Genomic DNA, 16,462 nt, shown 5'->3' with positions numbered 1-16,462 from the left:
CAGAGAGCTCTCGCGCTGCGTCTCATGTAACGTGGCTGTCTCGCTGTCTCCCTGTCCTATGCTCCCCAAGGAATCTCTGCCAGATGCAAGAAGATAATAGTGGTTTCTCACTGCTGCTGGATCTCCTATCAGAACTCTATCAGAAGCAACCCAAGATTGGTTACCACCTTCTATACTACTTAAAAGCCAGGTAGGCCAGAGGGAGTTGTGGGGAAGTGTCCAAGCTTTGACTTGGTCCGTGCTGCCTCCAAGGGACAGATTGGTGTCATACCAACGCTAGCCCAGGCCTTGCTGGAGCGCAGGGCCTGCAGACTGGCAGGCTGCTCTCTCACTGGAGCACGTCTCCTTCTAGCAAAGCTGCAGCAGGGAAGATGAACCTGTATGAGTCCTTTGCCCAGGCCACGCAGCTGGGGGACCTGCACACGTGCCTGATGATGGACATGAAGGCCTGCCAGGAAGACGATGTACGGCTGCTCTGCTACCTCACCCCCTCCATTTACACCGAGGTAAGGCCCCTGCCAAGCACCAGGAACAGCAGGGCTCTGCACTATTCCAGTCAGTTCAGCTCCCCTCACCCTCCTGAGGGCACGCTCTGGGCCGGAGCAGTGTGCTGCTGTGTTTCAGGCCTGTTTTGCTGTAGCAGAGAGGCAGGCAAGCCCAGAGAGAGCCCTTTCAGGCTGCACACACTACAGCCTCCATCCAGCCCAGCTTAGTGGGGTCAGTGTGCTGCCTTTGAGAGAGGTGTTCAGTTGTCATCCTGCCTGCCTGTGGCCCCTTAAAACCTTGTTCTCTCCGTGGGTGGTAAGGTACTAACCTTGCTGTCCTGGCTGTGTCCCTCGCACATGGTTAGCTCCAAGCACAGAGCGTTGTCTGCACTCGCTGGTTGAGGAGTTTTTGCTCTCTGCTTCTCCTCTTAGCTGGGCTGCTGGAGAGCAGCAGGTGGGGAAGACTGAGCAAACGTGTTATCCCAAAGTCTAGGGGAAGCAGCACTCAGGAGTGCTGCTGCCCACTCCAAACCCTTAGGTTTAATGAAACGGTTTATTGCTTTCAGCACTCTGTGCTGAGGTGGAGCCAGCTGGACTTATCAAAGCAGTCGATAGTGGAGCTCGTTTGGAACGGAGAGCCCGGCATCTGCACCAGATAGGTCACAGCTCAGTCTCAATTCACACAGGCCGTCTGGGTCTTGGACAGAGCTGCTGTTACCTTCCCACTGCCAGGATGCTGCTGGGGCTGTCTCTCAGCTCTCAGCTTTGCAGGCTGCAATCATTTCTTTAAAATAGTCGCAGGGTGGAGGTTGCTTCCAACAAGTGTCCAGCAGTCACCCAGCTTCAGGGAGTGGTGGTGTGTGCCTGGGGGTGGAGAGGAGGAGGGTAACATCACGCACTCTGAATAGATGGAGAGGTCACAGTTCTGCGTGTACTTTCTCATTCCCTGGGAGGAATGAACTGGCCCCCTTCCTCCCTCCTTTCTGGCTGGTTCAGCAGGAACATCTGCTGGGCGTTCAGGCTGTCCGGCCCCGTTCCCTACGAGCACTTTCCGTGGGCTTCTGTGGAGAGAGGGGCACAGCTAGGGGCACAGAAACCGCCTGGGAAGGGGAGGAAAACCTGTGCGCAAGGAGGCACCATGCAGCAGGTTTCTCACCTCGTGGTCCTGCACCCCAGCATGTTCCAGAGGGATCCTGGCTGAGTGGATCAGCAGAATGCCCTGCCTGGTGCTTTGAGCCCTGGTTTTGAACTGCCACCCCCACCCGCACACCCGCGTTGGGGGTCAGATTGTTTCTGCTCCCGTGGGCGTGTTGACCAGCGAAAGTCAGGCAGAACGTCCCGGGAGGAGCGTCCCAGCTGGGGCTGCTGTCTGAACAGCCAGATCTGGACTGTGCGGGGATAGCTTGCTGCCGCCAGCTTTCCTGGCCTTTTGCCCTCTGTGTCGATTTTGATTTCCCTGCAGTTTTGCCTAGTGCGCAAGGCCCCAGAGCTGTTAACAAAGCTAGCAAGTGTAGGGAAAATGGACAGTTTTAACCACTCCGGCCTGGCTGACTTCTGCCACCCGAAATGGAAGGAGCCTCGTTCCTCCTGCTGCTCTAGTCAGTCCAGACGACTAGCGTTAGCCGCATCTCGCGGATGCGCTGGGCACGTGCGCTCGGCAGCCTGGCAGTGGTCTGCCTTGCAGCAGTTGGCCTGCTTTCGCAGTGAATGAACCTGTCTCTTCCAGACTGCTCGCAGAAAGTGGCCTGTCAAACCTCCTGCACTTTGGCTCCTTTTCCCACTCGGTCACTTCCCTCGTTGCATTTAGGAAGTGATGCTGGTTCTGCTCCAGCTGTCAGTGAACCTGTGGGTCAGGCTTGGCCATGCTGCCCCTTGCAAGAAGTAATGTATGCACGTGTCTAAGCCTGAACTGAGGAGGAGCTTTGCCTGAGCTATGTGGATAGGAGCTTTCAGCTGGCCTCTCCCTCATGCCCTTTCCTGAGCCCTGCCTTGCTTTTGAACTCTTCCAGTTCCCAGATGAGACCCTACGAAGCGGCGAGCTGCTGAACATGATTGTAGCTGTCATAGACTCAGCCCAGGTAAGGGGGGTCCTGTGTGTAGGGTGGGAGACAGCATGTCCTGACACGGCAGCATTTGGCACCTCTACACCCAGGAGCTTTAAATCTGAAATGGCAAAGCGGCCTGTCCATCAGGGGTACAGGGCAATAGTCTCCTTGTTTCGTCCTTCTTGCCCATGTATTTGAGTGAGGCATAGAGCCAGCCTCAGACAGCACACTGGCTTTGGCACACAGGAGCTCTGAAACGTCTAGGTATCTCTTTAGCTTGAGGAACCGCAGCACACAGTGTCAGAAGGCTAAATCTAAGCTGCTTCTTTCAAGGGATTTCCTAGGCCACAGAGCCGTGTCAGTAGTGCTGAGAGAGATTTGCCTGGATTGGCGCTGATCCCTGTCGGGTTACAGGCATGGCGCAACACAAAGACCCATCTGGGTCCGGGATGCCCGTGATGGCCAGCGCTGCTCCCGTGCCCGCTGCAAGCCGCCTGCCCGGAGGGGAGGAACGGGGGGAGGCTGGAAACGGACAGGAGCTCCAGGCGGACCTCCTGGGATCAGTCCCTTGGCAGGGAGGCGCTGCGGGGGCCGTGTTCCCGGGCTGCCCCCCTGATGGGCAGGTGGGCAGGAGGAGAGAGCGGAGGAGCTCTCCTGTGCCGGGGTGCGAGGAAGGGTGCAAAGAGCAGCAGCTTGCTCCCTGCCGCGCTGTGCCAGCTCTCCCTGTCCTGGGGGGAGATGCGCTGCAGCCTCGGCAGACGAGTGAGCGGAAAGCCGAGCCCTCGTCAGACCCTCCTGGAAGGAACCTTTCCCCATGGTCACACCGAGTTGCCATGACACCGGTTCGGAGCAACCCAAAAATAGTCACGGCGAAAGCTGGGGGCAGGGCGGTGGGCACTGGCAAGAATGCTGCGCTGCATGTTTCTGCCGTCTAGGCTCGTCTGGAGCGTGATCTGCTGATAACCCTTTAACTCGCCCTATTTATACACCATTCCTGGCCAGTTGCGCTTTTCCCAGCTATGCAGGGGCCAGAATGCCTCACCAGCAAGTTTTGCTTGGCAGGCTCTTGATGGAGTTGGGTACAGGAAAGGTTTGAGTCATGATGCCCTGACCCCCCCAGTTCAGCCCTGCTCTTACTCCTCTGCTCCTGGGCTTTGCTGCGCTCTGAAATGCAGAGGTTTTGTTTTTCCCAGCAGAGGCCTGTAGCGTTTCCTCTCTCCTCCCTTGTCCAATTCGTTCATTCCTTCCTGTTATTCTTCATCTGTTTCCCTGTGATGCTCTGGCTGTGCAGCCCACGTGGGCTCTGCGAACAGAGCCCCGGGGTAGAGTCCGGGCCTCGCCGAGGCCGCAGGAATTCAACCTTCCCTTGGGCTCTGGGTGCCTCCAGCACCCTCCAGGCTCCCCGTGTGCGAGAGGGCTGCAGTGCCTTGGGCCCAGAGGCTGAGGATTAGCAAGTGGGAAGGAAGGTAGGAGACGAGCCAAGGTGCGCTCTGCAGCTGAGCCCAAGGGCACAGGGATGGGGAAGGGTGCTCCCCAGCGCCGATCCCTGCCTGGCCTGGCAGGCTCCCCGTGCGTCCTGTCCCGGTGCCTTGGCTTCCCCCTCTCCGGAGCGATGAAGTGGGTGAGTCAGCGCAGGGAGCACCGTGCGTCTGGGTAGTGTCAGCTACCTCCTCGCAGACCGGGGAGGTCCAGGGCCCAGGACAGAGCGGTCTGGGTTTGTCAGCGCTTCTCTAGCAGGCTGCCAAGCCCTCCCCGCTGCCAGCCCCAGGGGTGGGCTTTGTGCGTCCGTCAGCAAGCTTGGGTCTGCAGGTGCGTGGAGGGAAGGGCCGAGAGCAGGTCCCCAGGACAGGCGGGAGGCGTGGGAGCCGGGCAGGGCTTCTGCAGCGGCGCGCTCTGGCCCTGGTGGCCGAGCTCTTCAAAGAGGGAGAGGGGCCATCCTCGTGCAGGATCCCACCCAGCCTGGCCCAGCCGGCGAGGATCTGCTGTCTGTCCTGCGTGACACTCCTGCTCCCCAGCCTGGGTGTTGATGTGTGAAACCATTAACCTCGCGCCACTTCCTTGCCTCTGCTGGTCCCCTGCAGCAGCTGCATCTCCCTGGAGCTGCCTACGCCAGCTCTGATTTACGAGCCACCTGCAACCCGCGGGCTTTCTGGGACTCTCCGCTGGATCCCTGCTCTTGCAGAGGCGGCGGGTGTGCGAGGCAGGCCATGCGAGGGGCTGCGTGCCAGTCTTTAGTCTCCGTGCTCTCGAGCCCAGCAAAGTAGCCCTCGTTGTGCTTTCTGAGCCTCCTCAGGCCACGTGCCAGAGCTCAGCATCGTCCGTTGGCAGAGCAGCAGCTTCTCCTCTTGCTCTCTGGGTCCAGAGGTCCCTGTGCAAGAGGGCTTAAGCACAGCCTGTGCTGTGGTCCTGGCATCGCCCTGACCCCGTGCTCTGTCGTGCAGTTGCAGGAGCTGGTGTGCCACGTGATGATGGGCAACCTGGTGATGTTCCGAAAAGACTCGGTGCTCAACATCCTGAGTGAGTAGCATTCCCCGCAGCCTGGGGCAGACACGAGCCCGTCTCGGAGAGGGTGGGGGTGAAATGCAGCCTTAAGTGGTTCCCAGGCAGCTCTAAGCCTTCCTGCCATTTGGGCCCCTGTTCTTCAGAGAGAGGCCTGAGCTGAAGCGGCCCAGTCCCTGGGAAGGGAGAATGCTGCAGCCTTAGGCAAGGACTGGCCTTTCTGATCAGAAGGGCTGTGGTCTGCGTTACGCTGCGCTAGATCAGTAACGCTGCACGTGGCCCCACCACCACGAGGAGAGAGCTGCAGATCCTGGCTGCTGGTGCAGCGTCTGTGGGTGGCTCTCGGGCTAGCTGTGTTACGCCAAGGTCTGGATTTCCTCATGATATTATTGCCACTGCTTAAAGGATCACTGCCCTAAACCCGATTGTTAGATTTAACTGTGCGATCCAAGCTGTGAACCCTGATGGGTTTTACCAGGCTTGCAGGGTGACGCGTTAGGAGCGCTGGCTCTCCGCAGCGCCAGGCAATGCGTGATCCGGAGACGACACCGAGGGTCTCAGGGCTACGGCAGGCTCGTGCCGGGTGCCTGCCGCCTGCCCGCCCCGGCCGAGGCGCAGTCCGGCCCTGCTGGGGAAGCTCAGAGGAAGCGAAGAGCACTGAAATCTCCCACAGCTCTGCAGCCTCTCCACATGGCCCCAGCTGCTGGGTCTCCAGGGACCTGAACTCGTCCGTCCGCGGCTAGTGCTCCGCGGCACGCCGCAGCCTGTCTGTTTGCAGTCGGTTGTCGTCTGCGATGTAGCAGCTGATAAAGTGGTGGTGGAGGCCAGGCCTTTCTTGGGACTGTTGAAAACTCTTTTCCCAGTGTAGCGAGGGTAGAGGGCGGCTGCGAGGTGATGGCAAAAGGGGACCAGTGGTCAGAAAGGTTGGAATCGGGATTTCCTGTCATTTTCTGTTGACTGTGACGCCTCGACGGGTTCCTTGAGAGAAAGAGCAAAAAGGCCTTGGCTGCTGTTTAGTCTGGCCCTCAGTCCACCCTGAACTAATATTCCTGTTGAGGCCACAGTAAGTCTCTTGGATGAACACCCAGCCCCTTACTGGGACCGTGGTTCCCTTAGCAGCTGTACAGGGAAAAGGCTATCGTCCGTGATGTCTCCCTAGCAGTGTTTCTTGCCTCTGCCCCCAGGATCACCACAGGGTGACCCAGTTCCTCTTCTTGCTTTTTAATTGGAGTTGGACTTCCTTGGAAGCATTCTGCCTCTGCATGGCTGACATCTGCCTGATCCGCACAAGCCACTGGCTTTGTCATGGTAGAAAGGCCCTTACAGTCTCCAGCGAACGTTGCATTTTGCCTGCATGTGCCCTGTGCGTCCCGAGCAGCTGGGGGATAAGTGGGTGCCATTGGCATTGTCCTGCACCCCACAGCACCGGGAGGTCTTCCACCTGCGCTTGCTCCGAGTGCCACTGTTCAGGCACACGTGCTGAGCTGTCGGTGCCGGCCGGGATCGCAGCCCGCTGGGCTGGGGTGGTTTTGAGCAGAGCCAGCGTGGAGAGCTCCGTGCACGGGGGCTGGTGGGTGCTTCCAGCAAGAACCCGCATTGCCCTGATTCGACAGCTGTCTAGATCCAGCTTTGGTGTTACACAAGCTGCAAGTAGCAGTCTAAGCCCATTAATTAAAGAGCCTCGTTAATTCTCTTCCTCTGAGCCATGAGCAGCTGCTTTAGTGACTTTGCAGTTCTGCCGCCCATGCCTGAGCCAACAGAACATACTCCGGTGCCAGCTGCCAGGTCCCGGAGCCCCCTGCTAGGGCGCGGCAGGGCTTGCAGTGCTGATCTTCCTTCTGCGGAGAGGGAAGGATGCGCCAGCCCCTTCGTCCAGCTGTGCCTCGTACCCAGAGGGGCGCGACGCAGAATGCAACTGCCCCGGCACAGTGCAAATCCCAAGCGCACACACAAGCGTCTCAGGTGCTGGAGACATGGCTCTGCCCTTCTCCCACCCTAGTGCCCTGCTCTGGGCTAGGGGAACGTGTAACATGTCAGGCAGGAGTAGCAACGTGCCTGGATGCAGCTGGACTTCCAGAGGGACTGTGGCAGAGCTGCACGTGGTGCATGGGGCAGCTCTGGTAGGTCCCGGCTCACTGCTCCAAGGGCCACGCAGCTCCCCTGACCGTGCTGTGCTTCCCCCTAGTTCAAAGCCTGGACTGGGAGACCTTTGAGCAGTACTGCACCTGGCAGCTCTTCCTTGCACACAGCATTCCTCTGGAGACCATCATCCCCATCCTGCAGCACCTCAAATACAAAGGTGAGCAGTCCCCACGCGTGGGAGAGGCACGCTGCTGGCGCCCCGGGCCGGTTCGGGGCTACGCGGCCGAGTTCCTGTGCTGAGGATGTGCTTTCCGTTGCAGAGCACCCGGAGGCACTGTCCTGCCTGCTGCTGCAGCTGAGGCGAGAGAAGTGAGTACCTGGCGTTGCTGGGCGCGGAGCGCAGGACCCTGTGCCGCACGGTAGCGGGTTGTGTGGCAGAAGGGCAGCGCTGCCGGCTTGCTGGGGACAACAGGATACCGCCGGCTCTGGCCACGAGCTCCGCGCTACCATTTGAGAGTACCAGTAGCAGCCGATGCCCTGGATTTCTGAGCTCTTGTGCAAAGTGCAGTCCCAGCGATAGCGGCGTGGTGCAGGAGCGAACCCAGAAGGAAGCTGGCCGGGCTTTTCCCAACGGCAGCAGAGAATTCCTGCTCCCAGGCAGAGAAGCTTCTCGTCTCCCCTGGAAGCCCGGCCCGTGGCTGGGACTTGGCTTCGGGAGCACCATTTGCCAAGCGCTCAGCAATCGCTCACCCGTTCTTCCACTCGGCGAGCTCTCCAGCCAGCTCAGCCCAAGTGCTGAGGGGCTGTTTGTCTTTCACCTTGCACGTCCTGAAGCCCATTACTTAATGGAGAGCAGGCTGTCACCTGCCTCCCGCAGGGCGCAATATTAGAGCTGCCTTGGCATTGATCTATGTTGTCTCTGCCTGCTCAGATGGATTGGCCACATCCCGCCGCTCTGAGTGAAGAGCACTTTATTTGTTTTCATTAATGCAGTGCATGGGGCTGGCTAATCTAATCCCAGCTCTAAATTGCCTTAGTGAAAAGCCAGCGATGGCAGAAAGCGGCAAGCTCAGGCCGTGAGCATGCAACAGCGCCTTTCCCACGGGCAGGTAGGAAGAGCCACAGCACCCACGGGGCTTGGCACGGGCGATGATGCAGGGTGAGCAGGGAGCTCGGGGGCAGCTGGTCCCCGGGAGGATTATTTGTCAGCAATCTTGGGAAAACAGAGGCCACTGGCTGCTGCTCAGCGCCTGCGATCCAGTGCTGCTAGGGATGCCGAAGGGCACATGCAGGTCCCAGCCAGCATGGAAAAGAAGGGGGGTTGTGGAGGCAGTGGGGTGAAACCCTGCACTTTTTCCCACCCAAAGCACTATTTGCTTGACCTCCCGGATGCCAGGTCCGTTGTGGCATAGCAACTCCGCTGCATGGCCCGCTGCAGACTCATGAAGCTCAGGTCTGAAACTTCCCTTCAGAGGCTCAGATGGGCAGCGGCTGCAGGCCAGGCACCTCCCCAGTTGCTTAAGATACAAACTGCTGTTCCTTGCTCTTCACTTGCCTTTGCTGGTTTGTTGCAGGCCCAGCGAGGAAATGGTGAAGATGGTGCTGAGCCGGCCGTGCCATCCCGATGACCAGTTCACCACGAGCATCCTGCGGCACTGGTGCATCAAACACGATGACCTCTTGGCTGAGCACATCAAATCGCTGCTGATCAAGAACAACAGCCTACCACGAAAACGCCAAAGGTGAGGGACGAGGGCCAGGCATCGCATCCCCGCTGCTTTCGCTGGGGAGCAGCTCTACCACTAGGAAGCCAAACGATAGATTCGGCTTGGCTTCCACGTGCCAGCCTTTCCGGGGCTAGCCTGGAGTCGTTGCCTGTGGGAAGGGGGCGGGAATGGATCTTCTTTGTTGGACTCTCTTTTGTAAACGGGTCCTGGTGCAGAGCTGGGATCGGCACTGCGGGACCCATCAAACTCGGCTGCCTGGCCGCGGCCTGGGCAGGCCGGCCCTGCGCTCACCCAGACGGGTGAGGGAGCCGCTCACCCTCTTGTGCAAGCAAGGGGTCCGGGAGACGCCGTGTGCCACCGGCGCAGCCCGGGCACAGCAGCCCCTCTCGGGGCTCTCGCCTGCTGGCAGTCACGCCATCGGCTCCTTGGGGCTGGGGTGATGCCGCTGCCCACCCACACGCTGACGCGCAGCCAGAGCCCCGAGCAAGCGTCTCGGCTTTGGAGTTAGGCGGGAGGCTGCTCTTTGATCTCGCCTGTGCTGACATCCAGCCAGCAGGACCCTTTTATTCTGAGCCCATTACCGAGCTGTTTGGGAAGAGCTTTGAGCTGCCTGTTAGCGGTGCCAAGCCTTGGCGCTCCCCTGCCGCGTCAGCGGCCGGGCCGGCCTCTCTGCTCGGGCCCTGCTGTGCCCGCCTGGGAGGCAGCTTGAGGTTTCCAAAGCGTCTTCTGGTGCAAATCGTCCTCCAGACATGGCTAACGGCTCGCTTAATCTCTGCTGGCGCTAGCGAAACGAGCCCGGGGACTTGGGTGACGCGGCTGGGCTGAACGTCGGTGTGTCCGAGCGCGCAGGGCCGGCTGGGACGGCAGGCGGGGAGGCCGCAGGGTGCCAGGCGCCCGCTGAGCCCCGCTGCGGTGCTGCGCCTGCTTAGGGACCAGTCCTGCCGGCAGCCCCTGGGCTGGTGCGGTCCTCTGCGGCCCTTTCCAGGCCGGGTCGCGCAGCCCTTTCCTGGAGTAGGAAGGACATCTAGTGTCCTGGGAGAGCAGAGCAGCCCCTCGCGCCGAGCCTGCGGCTGTCCCCACGGCCCCCGTCCCCGGTGCCCAGCGAGCAGGCGGCGCTGGCTCTGCACCAGCGCGGCGCTGGGCACCTCCCGGGCTCCGCCGCAGCCAGCGGGGTGGACCGGGCCCTGCGGGAAGCTCCGCCAGCGCTGGGCTCCCGGTTCCCCAGGGCCTCTGCCTGCGGCTTGGCACGGCCGCGGGGAGTTGGCAGCCGGGCTCGCGTCAGACCCGCTGGGCTCCGACAGGAGATCTCCCGCGCGCAGCCTCGCTGCTCCGTGCTCAGGACCACTGCCGCGGCGGTGGCTCCCGGGGCCGGCCGGGGCTCTGCGCACGGGTCGCACAGCGGCACAGGCGAGCGGCTGGTCCTGCCAGCTTCCCGGCCACCTGTGGGCTCTCACCTCTCGGAAGAGGCTGCCGGAGACGTCTGTGCCTTCATCTGTTCCCTTCTGTTCCTCTGCGTTAATTAACAGCTTTCACAGCTGAACAGCACAGCTATTCTCCCTGTGTTTCTGTTCCGGGATCCAAGAAGTATCCAGGTCTAATCCCCGTTAATTAACCGGCGGCCAGCTGAGGCCCCTGCTGTTCATAGGGCCCCGTGCGCTGGCACCGCGCGCCGTCCTGCAGCCTCGGCTCCCGCCAGCTCCGCACAGGGCTCTTGGTGCCCCACAAAGCCGCCGGCCGTGGAGGCAGCGAGCACCCCGAGCAGGATTTATCCCCCAGTCCTTGGGATGGAGCAGCACGAGCAGAGCAGCCTCCAGGGGACCCTTCACGTGCTGGAGCTGAAAGAGACCCTGCACTGCTCCTCCTGCCCAAGGATGGGCTGCAATCAGCCTCTGGGTGCCAGGGGACACCTCGGCTGCCAGGCAGCACATGGCAGCACCCCCACGGCGCCTGCTTGAGAGGGAGACGGGCCGGGTGTAGCTCGGAGCGGGGCGGGCAGGAGCAGCGGGGGACCGCGCACGCACCCTGACCCCGCGGTCCTGAGCCCCGGCCTCCTCTGCCCGCAGCCTGCGCAGCTCCAGCAGCAAACTGGCCCAGCTGACCCTGGAGCAGATCCTGGAGCACCTGGACAACCTCCGCCTCAACCTGACCAACACCAAACAGAACTGTAGGTACCGCCGCGCGCCCGGGGTGCGGCCTCTGCCCGCCTCCGTCGCTGCGGGGAGGTGCTGCGGCCGTGCGCGCTGCCCGGGCGGGAGCGGGCGGCCGTGGAGCCCCCCTGCCCGCGAAGCCCTCTGCATCCAGCCAGGGAGGCCAAACCTAGGGCAGGGCCTGGGTGGCAGCGGGACCCAGACCCAGCTGTGGGGGCCCCGGCACCCACTGCCGGGTCTCTGACTCCTATTTCTGCTGGTTCCTTGACAGTTTTCAGCCAAACCCCGATCCTGCAGGCCCTGCAGCACGTCCAGGCCAGCTGCGACGAAGCCCACAAGATGAAGTAAGTGCGGCCAGGCTCTTACCCTTCCCCGCCAGGGTCTCTCGGCACTACCTGACGCCATCCGTGCTCGACCCTCTTCTCGGCAGGTTCAGTGACCTCTTCTCCCTGGCAGAGGAGTATGAAGACTCCTCCACCAAACCCCCAAAGAGCCGCCGAAAAGCCACGCTGTCGAGCCCCCGGAGCCGGAAGAACGCGGCGCAGCCCCCCAACAACGAGGAGGAGTCGGCCTCCAGCAGCGCCTCGGTAAGTGCGACCCGGTGCCGCCGAGATGGCGCGGGCAGGGCGCAGGCCGTAGCGGCCTTGTCCTTCCCGGACCGGGGTCCCCGGCTTGCCAGCGGGTGCTGCCTTGGCACCGCCGCGGGGCCAGGTGCCCCCGTGCTCCTGCCCAGCAGTGGTGACCGCCGCGTCCCCCTCTTCCCACGCAGGAGGAAGAAGACACCAAGCCCAAACCCACCAAGCGGAAAAGGAAAGGCTCCTCGGCCGTGGGCTCGGACAGTGACTGAGGGCAGAGGCCCCCCGGCCCCGCGCCCAGCCGCGGCAGCGCTCGGGGTCCTGGCGCAGCCGCAGCAGCGGCTCTGCAGCCGCTGGACACAAGCCATCGCCAGGAAGGACCCGAGAGCCTGCGTCCCCTCTGCGTCTCCATCCGGGCCGCCCCGCTCCCCGCCGCGGGCACCGCGCTTCCGCGCCCGCCTCTCCCGCCTTGACTTTTTAGCTCCTTTCTTGCAGCTGGGGGTCGGAGCGGGCATCCTCGGGGCCCCGGCCTGCGGCAGCTCTCGCCCTGCTCCAGGGCGCGTGGACGGATGTCCCCAGGAGGGGACGCAGCGGCTGCCAGGGCCCGGGCGCTGGCAGGGGACTCGGGGCGGGAAGCCCCTGGCTGTATATCACATGCCTCCTATTTTCATATAAGAAATGTAAATAAACAGTGCGAACCAGCTTGCTGCTCGGGGCTGCTTTGGGGAGGGGGGCCAAGGCGCTAGCACCCTGCTCATGGTGTCGGGGGGGTCGCGGCACCCTCCACGGCGCCTCGGAGCAGAGACCTGGGGACGTCCCGATGCCTCGGCCGGGGCTGTGCCACACGCCGGACCATAGCACCGAGCCCGGAGCTGGGTCCTGCCTCCGGCGAGGGGCCACCGCTGCCCGGGTGGGGGCTGCGCTCGGCCCCAGGGCTGGGGCGGCAGCCGGTGCAGCGGCTCCGGTGTGGCCCTACCTGCTCCGGGGCTCCTCGTGCGCCCGAGCAGGCGGAGATGCTTTTACTTTTTACCCCCAGAGATACTAGCGTTTTTAAGCGTTTTTAAAAAAATAAAAACTCTCAAACGTTTTGTACAAAGCGCCACCTCTGCGTGTCTTGTCTCCGTAGCCGGGGGGGGGAGGATGGAGGGGGACGGAGGGGCTGCCGAGGGCCGGGGCAGCTCGGCCGTGTCGGGATCGGGGACGCGGGGACATGGGGCCGAGGGGACGCGGGGACAACGAGGCCGGGCCGCAGCGGGGAGGTGGCAGCGGGGGGGTCCGGGGGGCGCAGCGGTGCGAGCCCGCCCGCGGGGCCCGGGCGCAGGGGCGGAGCGGCCGGGGCCGGGGGCGGCGGGGGCGCCCGGAGACGCGGGGCCGGGCGGGGGCGGGCGCCGGGGCCGGGGCCGGGGCCGGGGCCGGGGCGGCGCAGCGCGGCTCCGCCCGGGGCCGGGGCGGGCGGCGCGGAGCCATGGTGCTGGCGGCGGCGGCGGCGGCGCTGGCGGCGCTGGCGCTGCTGCAGCGGCTGCTCTGGCCGCACCTCTGGGCCGACCTGGCGTTCGCGGCGCGGGCGGCGCGGTGCCGGCGGCGGGCGGCGGGCGGCGGCGGCGGCAGCCTGGCGGCGCGGTTCCTGCGGGCGGCGCGGGCGGCGCCGGCGCGGCCCTTCCTGCGGGCGGCGGGCGGCGCGGTGCCGCTGGGCGCGGCGGCGCGGCGGGTGGCGCGGGTGGCCAACGCGCTGCGGCGGCGGCCGCTGCGCGGCGGCGGCGAGCTGGGGCCCGGCGTGGCCGTGGGGCTGCTGGCGGGCAACGAGCCGCGCTTCGTGTGGGGCTGGCTGGGGCTGGCGGCGCTGGGCGCCCGGCCCGCCTTCCTGGGCACCGCGCTGCGCCCCGCCGCCCTCCGCCACTGCCTGCGCGCCTGCGGGGCGCGGGCGCTGCTGGTGACCCACGGTGAGCGCCGCCGCCGGGGCAGCGGCGCGGGGCAGCCCGGGGTTGCGGGGGCTCCGGGGGTTGCAAAGGCTGCGGGGGCACTGCGGTGGTTGCAAAGGGTCCGGGGGCACCGAGGGTTGCAAAGGGTCCGGCGGGCAGCAGGGGTTGCAAAGGGTCCGGGAGGGTTGCAAAGGGTCTGGGGGGCTGCAAAGGGTCTGGGGGTTCCGGGGGTTGCAAAAGGTCTGGGGACACTGTGGTGGTTGCAAAGGGTCCGGGGGCAGCCGGGGGGGGGGGTTCCTGGGGGTGGTTGTGGCCCCGGGGCAGCTCTGGGGGACCTGGGTGGCTCCAGCACCGGGGGCATCAGCAGCCTCAGGGGCGCAAGGGGTGTCTGCGGTGGGGCTGGGGGGCCGGAGCCCGCCCCCCCCCCCCCCCAATGCCAGCCTGTGCCCCCAGACCTGTTTGCCGCGGTGGAGCCCATCCTGCCCAGCCTGCAGCAGAATGGCATCACGGTGTGGGTGCTGGGCGCTGGGCCCTACCCGCCCGGCGTCGTCGCCCTCCAGCCGCTCCTGGACCAGGCCTCCGAGGAGCTGGCGCCCGAGGACGTCTGGGCGCCCGAGGACATGAGCGACACCTGCCTCTACATCTTCACCTCGGGCACCACCGGTGGGTGCCCGGCCGGGCCGCCCGGGTGACCCGGGCTTGGGCGGGGGGAGGAACCGCGGCTCGACGCCATCTCCCCTCTGCCCCCGCCAGGGCTGCCCAAAGCTGCCCGCGTCAGCCACCTCAAGTCCATCATGTGCCTGGGCTTCTACGAGCTGGTGGGCGCCCGCAGCGAGGACGTGGTCTACGTGGCGCTGCCCCTCTACCACATGGCCGGCTCGCTGCTGGGCGTCGTGGGCTGCATCGGCATCGGTGAGCGCTGCAGCGGCCCGGGGAGGGCGGCCGGGGGTGTGGGTGTGGGGGGGTGTGTGTGTGTGTGTGTGTGTGTGTGTGTGTGTGTGTGTGTGTGTGTGTGTGTGTGTGTGTGTGTGTGTGTGTGTGTGGCCGGGGGTGTGGGTGTGGGGGTGTGTGTGTGTGTGTGTGTGTGTGTGTGTGTGTGTGTGTGTGTGTGTGTGTGTGTGTGTGTGTGTGTGTGTGTGTGTGTGCGGAACAGGGGCCTGACCCAGGGCCTCCCCAGGGGCCACCTGTGTGCTGAAGCAGAAGTTCTCAGCCAGCCAGTTCTGGGACGACTGCTGCGCCGAGGGCGTCACCGTCTTCCAGTACATCGGGGAGCTCTGCCGCTACCTGGTCAACCAGCCGCAGGTTGGCCGGGGGAGGGGTGGGGGTGCCAGGGAGCAGGGGCTGCCGTTTTTTGGGGAAGGGGGCGGTGCTGACGCAGCCCTCACAGCGCCAGGGCGAGCGGGAGCACAGGCTGCGGCTGGCGGTGGGCAGCGGGCTGCGGCCCGACGTGTGGCGAGCCTTCCTGCGGCGCTTCGGGGCCGTGCGCATCGTGGAGACCTACGGCATGACCGAGGGCAACGTCACCCTCTTCAACTACACGGGGACGCCGGGCGCCGTGGGGCGCAGCAGCTTCATCTACAAGGTGCGCCGGGGCCAGGGGCAGCGTGGGAACGGCCTGACCCTGACCTTGACCTTGACCCTGACTCCCACCCGGCCGCCTCCCCCCCAGCTCTTCTCGCCCTTCGAGCTCGTGCGCTACGACGTGGCTGAGGGGGCCCCGGTGCGGGACGCGGCCGGGCGCTGCATCCGCGTGCGGCCCGGTGAGTAGCCTGGCGGTACCCAGCGGAGGCGGGAACGTCCCCGGCGGCCGCCCCGTCACCCGTCCCCGTCCCCACAGGCGAGACGGGGCTGCTCATCGCCCCCGTGACGCCGCGGACCCCCTTCCTGGGCTACGCCGGCAGCCGGGAGCTCTCAGAGCAGAAGCTGCTCCGGGGAGTCTTCGCCGATGGTGACACCTACTTCAGCACCGGCGACCTCATGGAGCAGGATGCCGCCCAGTTCGTCCGCTTCCGCGACCGCACTGGCGACACGTACAGGTGCCCCCAGCCCCCCCGAGGCATCCCGCACCCCCAGGAGCGCCGGGCACCCGCTCAGCACCCCAAAAAAAAAAAAAAATGTCCCTCCAGGTGGAAAGGTGAGAATGTGGCCACTACCGAGGTGGCCGAGGCCCTGGTGGCCCACGCGGCCCTGCAGGAAGCCACCGTCTACGGTGTCAGCGTGCCAGGTACCGGCACGTCCCCATCCCGCCTCCGCCCCATGGCCCCCCCCCCCCCCCGGGCCCCCCCCCGCCAGCTCTGCCTCCTTCCCGCAGGCCACGAGGGCCGCGCCGGGATGGCGGCCCTGGTGCTGCGCCCCGGCTGCCGCCTGGACGGTGCCGGGCTCTACCGGCACGTGGAGGAGCTGCTGCCGCCCTACGCCCGGCCCCGCTTCCTCCGCCTGCAGGTACCGGGGGGGGGAGGGGGGGGGGGGGGGGGGCCTGGGGGGGCCCCAGGGCGCCGGTGCTCCCAGCCCGCTCGGCCCCCAGGAGCGCCTGGAGATGACGGAGACCTTCAAGCAGCAGAAGGTGCGCCTGGCCCAGGAGGGCTTCAACCCGGCCCGCGTCCCCGACCCGCTCTTCCTGCTGGACGAGGCCGCCAAAGCCTACGTGCCGCTGGGCCCCGCGCGCTGGCGGGACCTCATCACCGGCCGCCTCCGCATCTAGGCGCTTCCCGGGGGCCCCGCGACGGCCCCCGCCCCGGAACCCAGCGGCCCTGCGCCCCGCTCCTTCTGCGTGCAAACGCACCCACTTTTTATTTTTCAGGATAAATAAAGACTGTTTTGTAGCAAGCTTTGCTGCCTGGGTCTCTTGGCCTCAGGGGTCCCTGGGTGCCGCGGGAGGACGCGGAGACCCTGGCCGAGCCCGTGGGGACAGGGCTGGGTGGGATGGAGCTGGGGTGGGGGGAGGGTGCAGGATCCCCCCTCCAAAAAAACACGAAGAAATCCC

At 64.8% G+C, this 16,462-nt stretch overlaps 2 protein-coding genes across 2 annotated transcripts in view; both read left to right on the top strand.

Moving 5' to 3' along the window:
• Positions 1 to 12,657, top strand: part of INTS3 (integrator complex subunit 3) — a 47,435-nt gene extending 34,778 nt beyond the window's left edge. The window contains exons 20-30 of the mRNA XM_026118393.2: positions 71 to 190; positions 353 to 506; positions 2,495 to 2,563; positions 4,972 to 5,047; positions 7,215 to 7,328; positions 7,432 to 7,480; positions 8,686 to 8,853; positions 10,902 to 11,002; positions 11,257 to 11,329; positions 11,416 to 11,572; positions 11,755 to 12,657. Of these exons, the coding sequence (XP_025974178.1) occupies positions 71 to 190; positions 353 to 506; positions 2,495 to 2,563; positions 4,972 to 5,047; positions 7,215 to 7,328; positions 7,432 to 7,480; positions 8,686 to 8,853; positions 10,902 to 11,002; positions 11,257 to 11,329; positions 11,416 to 11,572; positions 11,755 to 11,832 (1,159 nt within the window). The 3' untranslated portion in view covers positions 11,833 to 12,657. The remainder of the gene's footprint in view (positions 1 to 70; positions 191 to 352; positions 507 to 2,494; positions 2,564 to 4,971; positions 5,048 to 7,214; positions 7,329 to 7,431; positions 7,481 to 8,685; positions 8,854 to 10,901; positions 11,003 to 11,256; positions 11,330 to 11,415; positions 11,573 to 11,754) is intronic.
• A 314-nt stretch (positions 12,658 to 12,971) lies between these two features.
• Positions 12,972 to 16,305, top strand: SLC27A3 (solute carrier family 27 member 3). Its single transcript, XM_064499049.1, has 10 exons — positions 12,972 to 13,500; positions 13,933 to 14,142; positions 14,233 to 14,391; positions 14,657 to 14,781; positions 14,867 to 15,061; positions 15,149 to 15,239; positions 15,317 to 15,515; positions 15,606 to 15,703; positions 15,791 to 15,921; positions 16,004 to 16,305. Exons 1-10 carry the CDS (start codon positions 13,026 to 13,028, stop codon positions 16,178 to 16,180), a joined length of 1,860 nt encoding a protein of 619 aa, XP_064355119.1. The 5' UTR covers positions 12,972 to 13,025; the 3' UTR covers positions 16,181 to 16,305.
• The last annotated feature ends 157 nt before the right edge of the window (positions 16,306 to 16,462 follow it).

The sequence above is a fragment of the Dromaius novaehollandiae genome, chromosome 29 (genome assembly GCF_036370855.1).
Source record: "Dromaius novaehollandiae isolate bDroNov1 chromosome 29, bDroNov1.hap1, whole genome shotgun sequence".
NCBI classification, from domain to species: domain Eukaryota; kingdom Metazoa; phylum Chordata; class Aves; order Casuariiformes; family Dromaiidae; genus Dromaius; species Dromaius novaehollandiae.
Note: the sequence above shows the minus strand (reverse complement) of the source record. Positions and strands in the feature narration are given on the sequence as shown.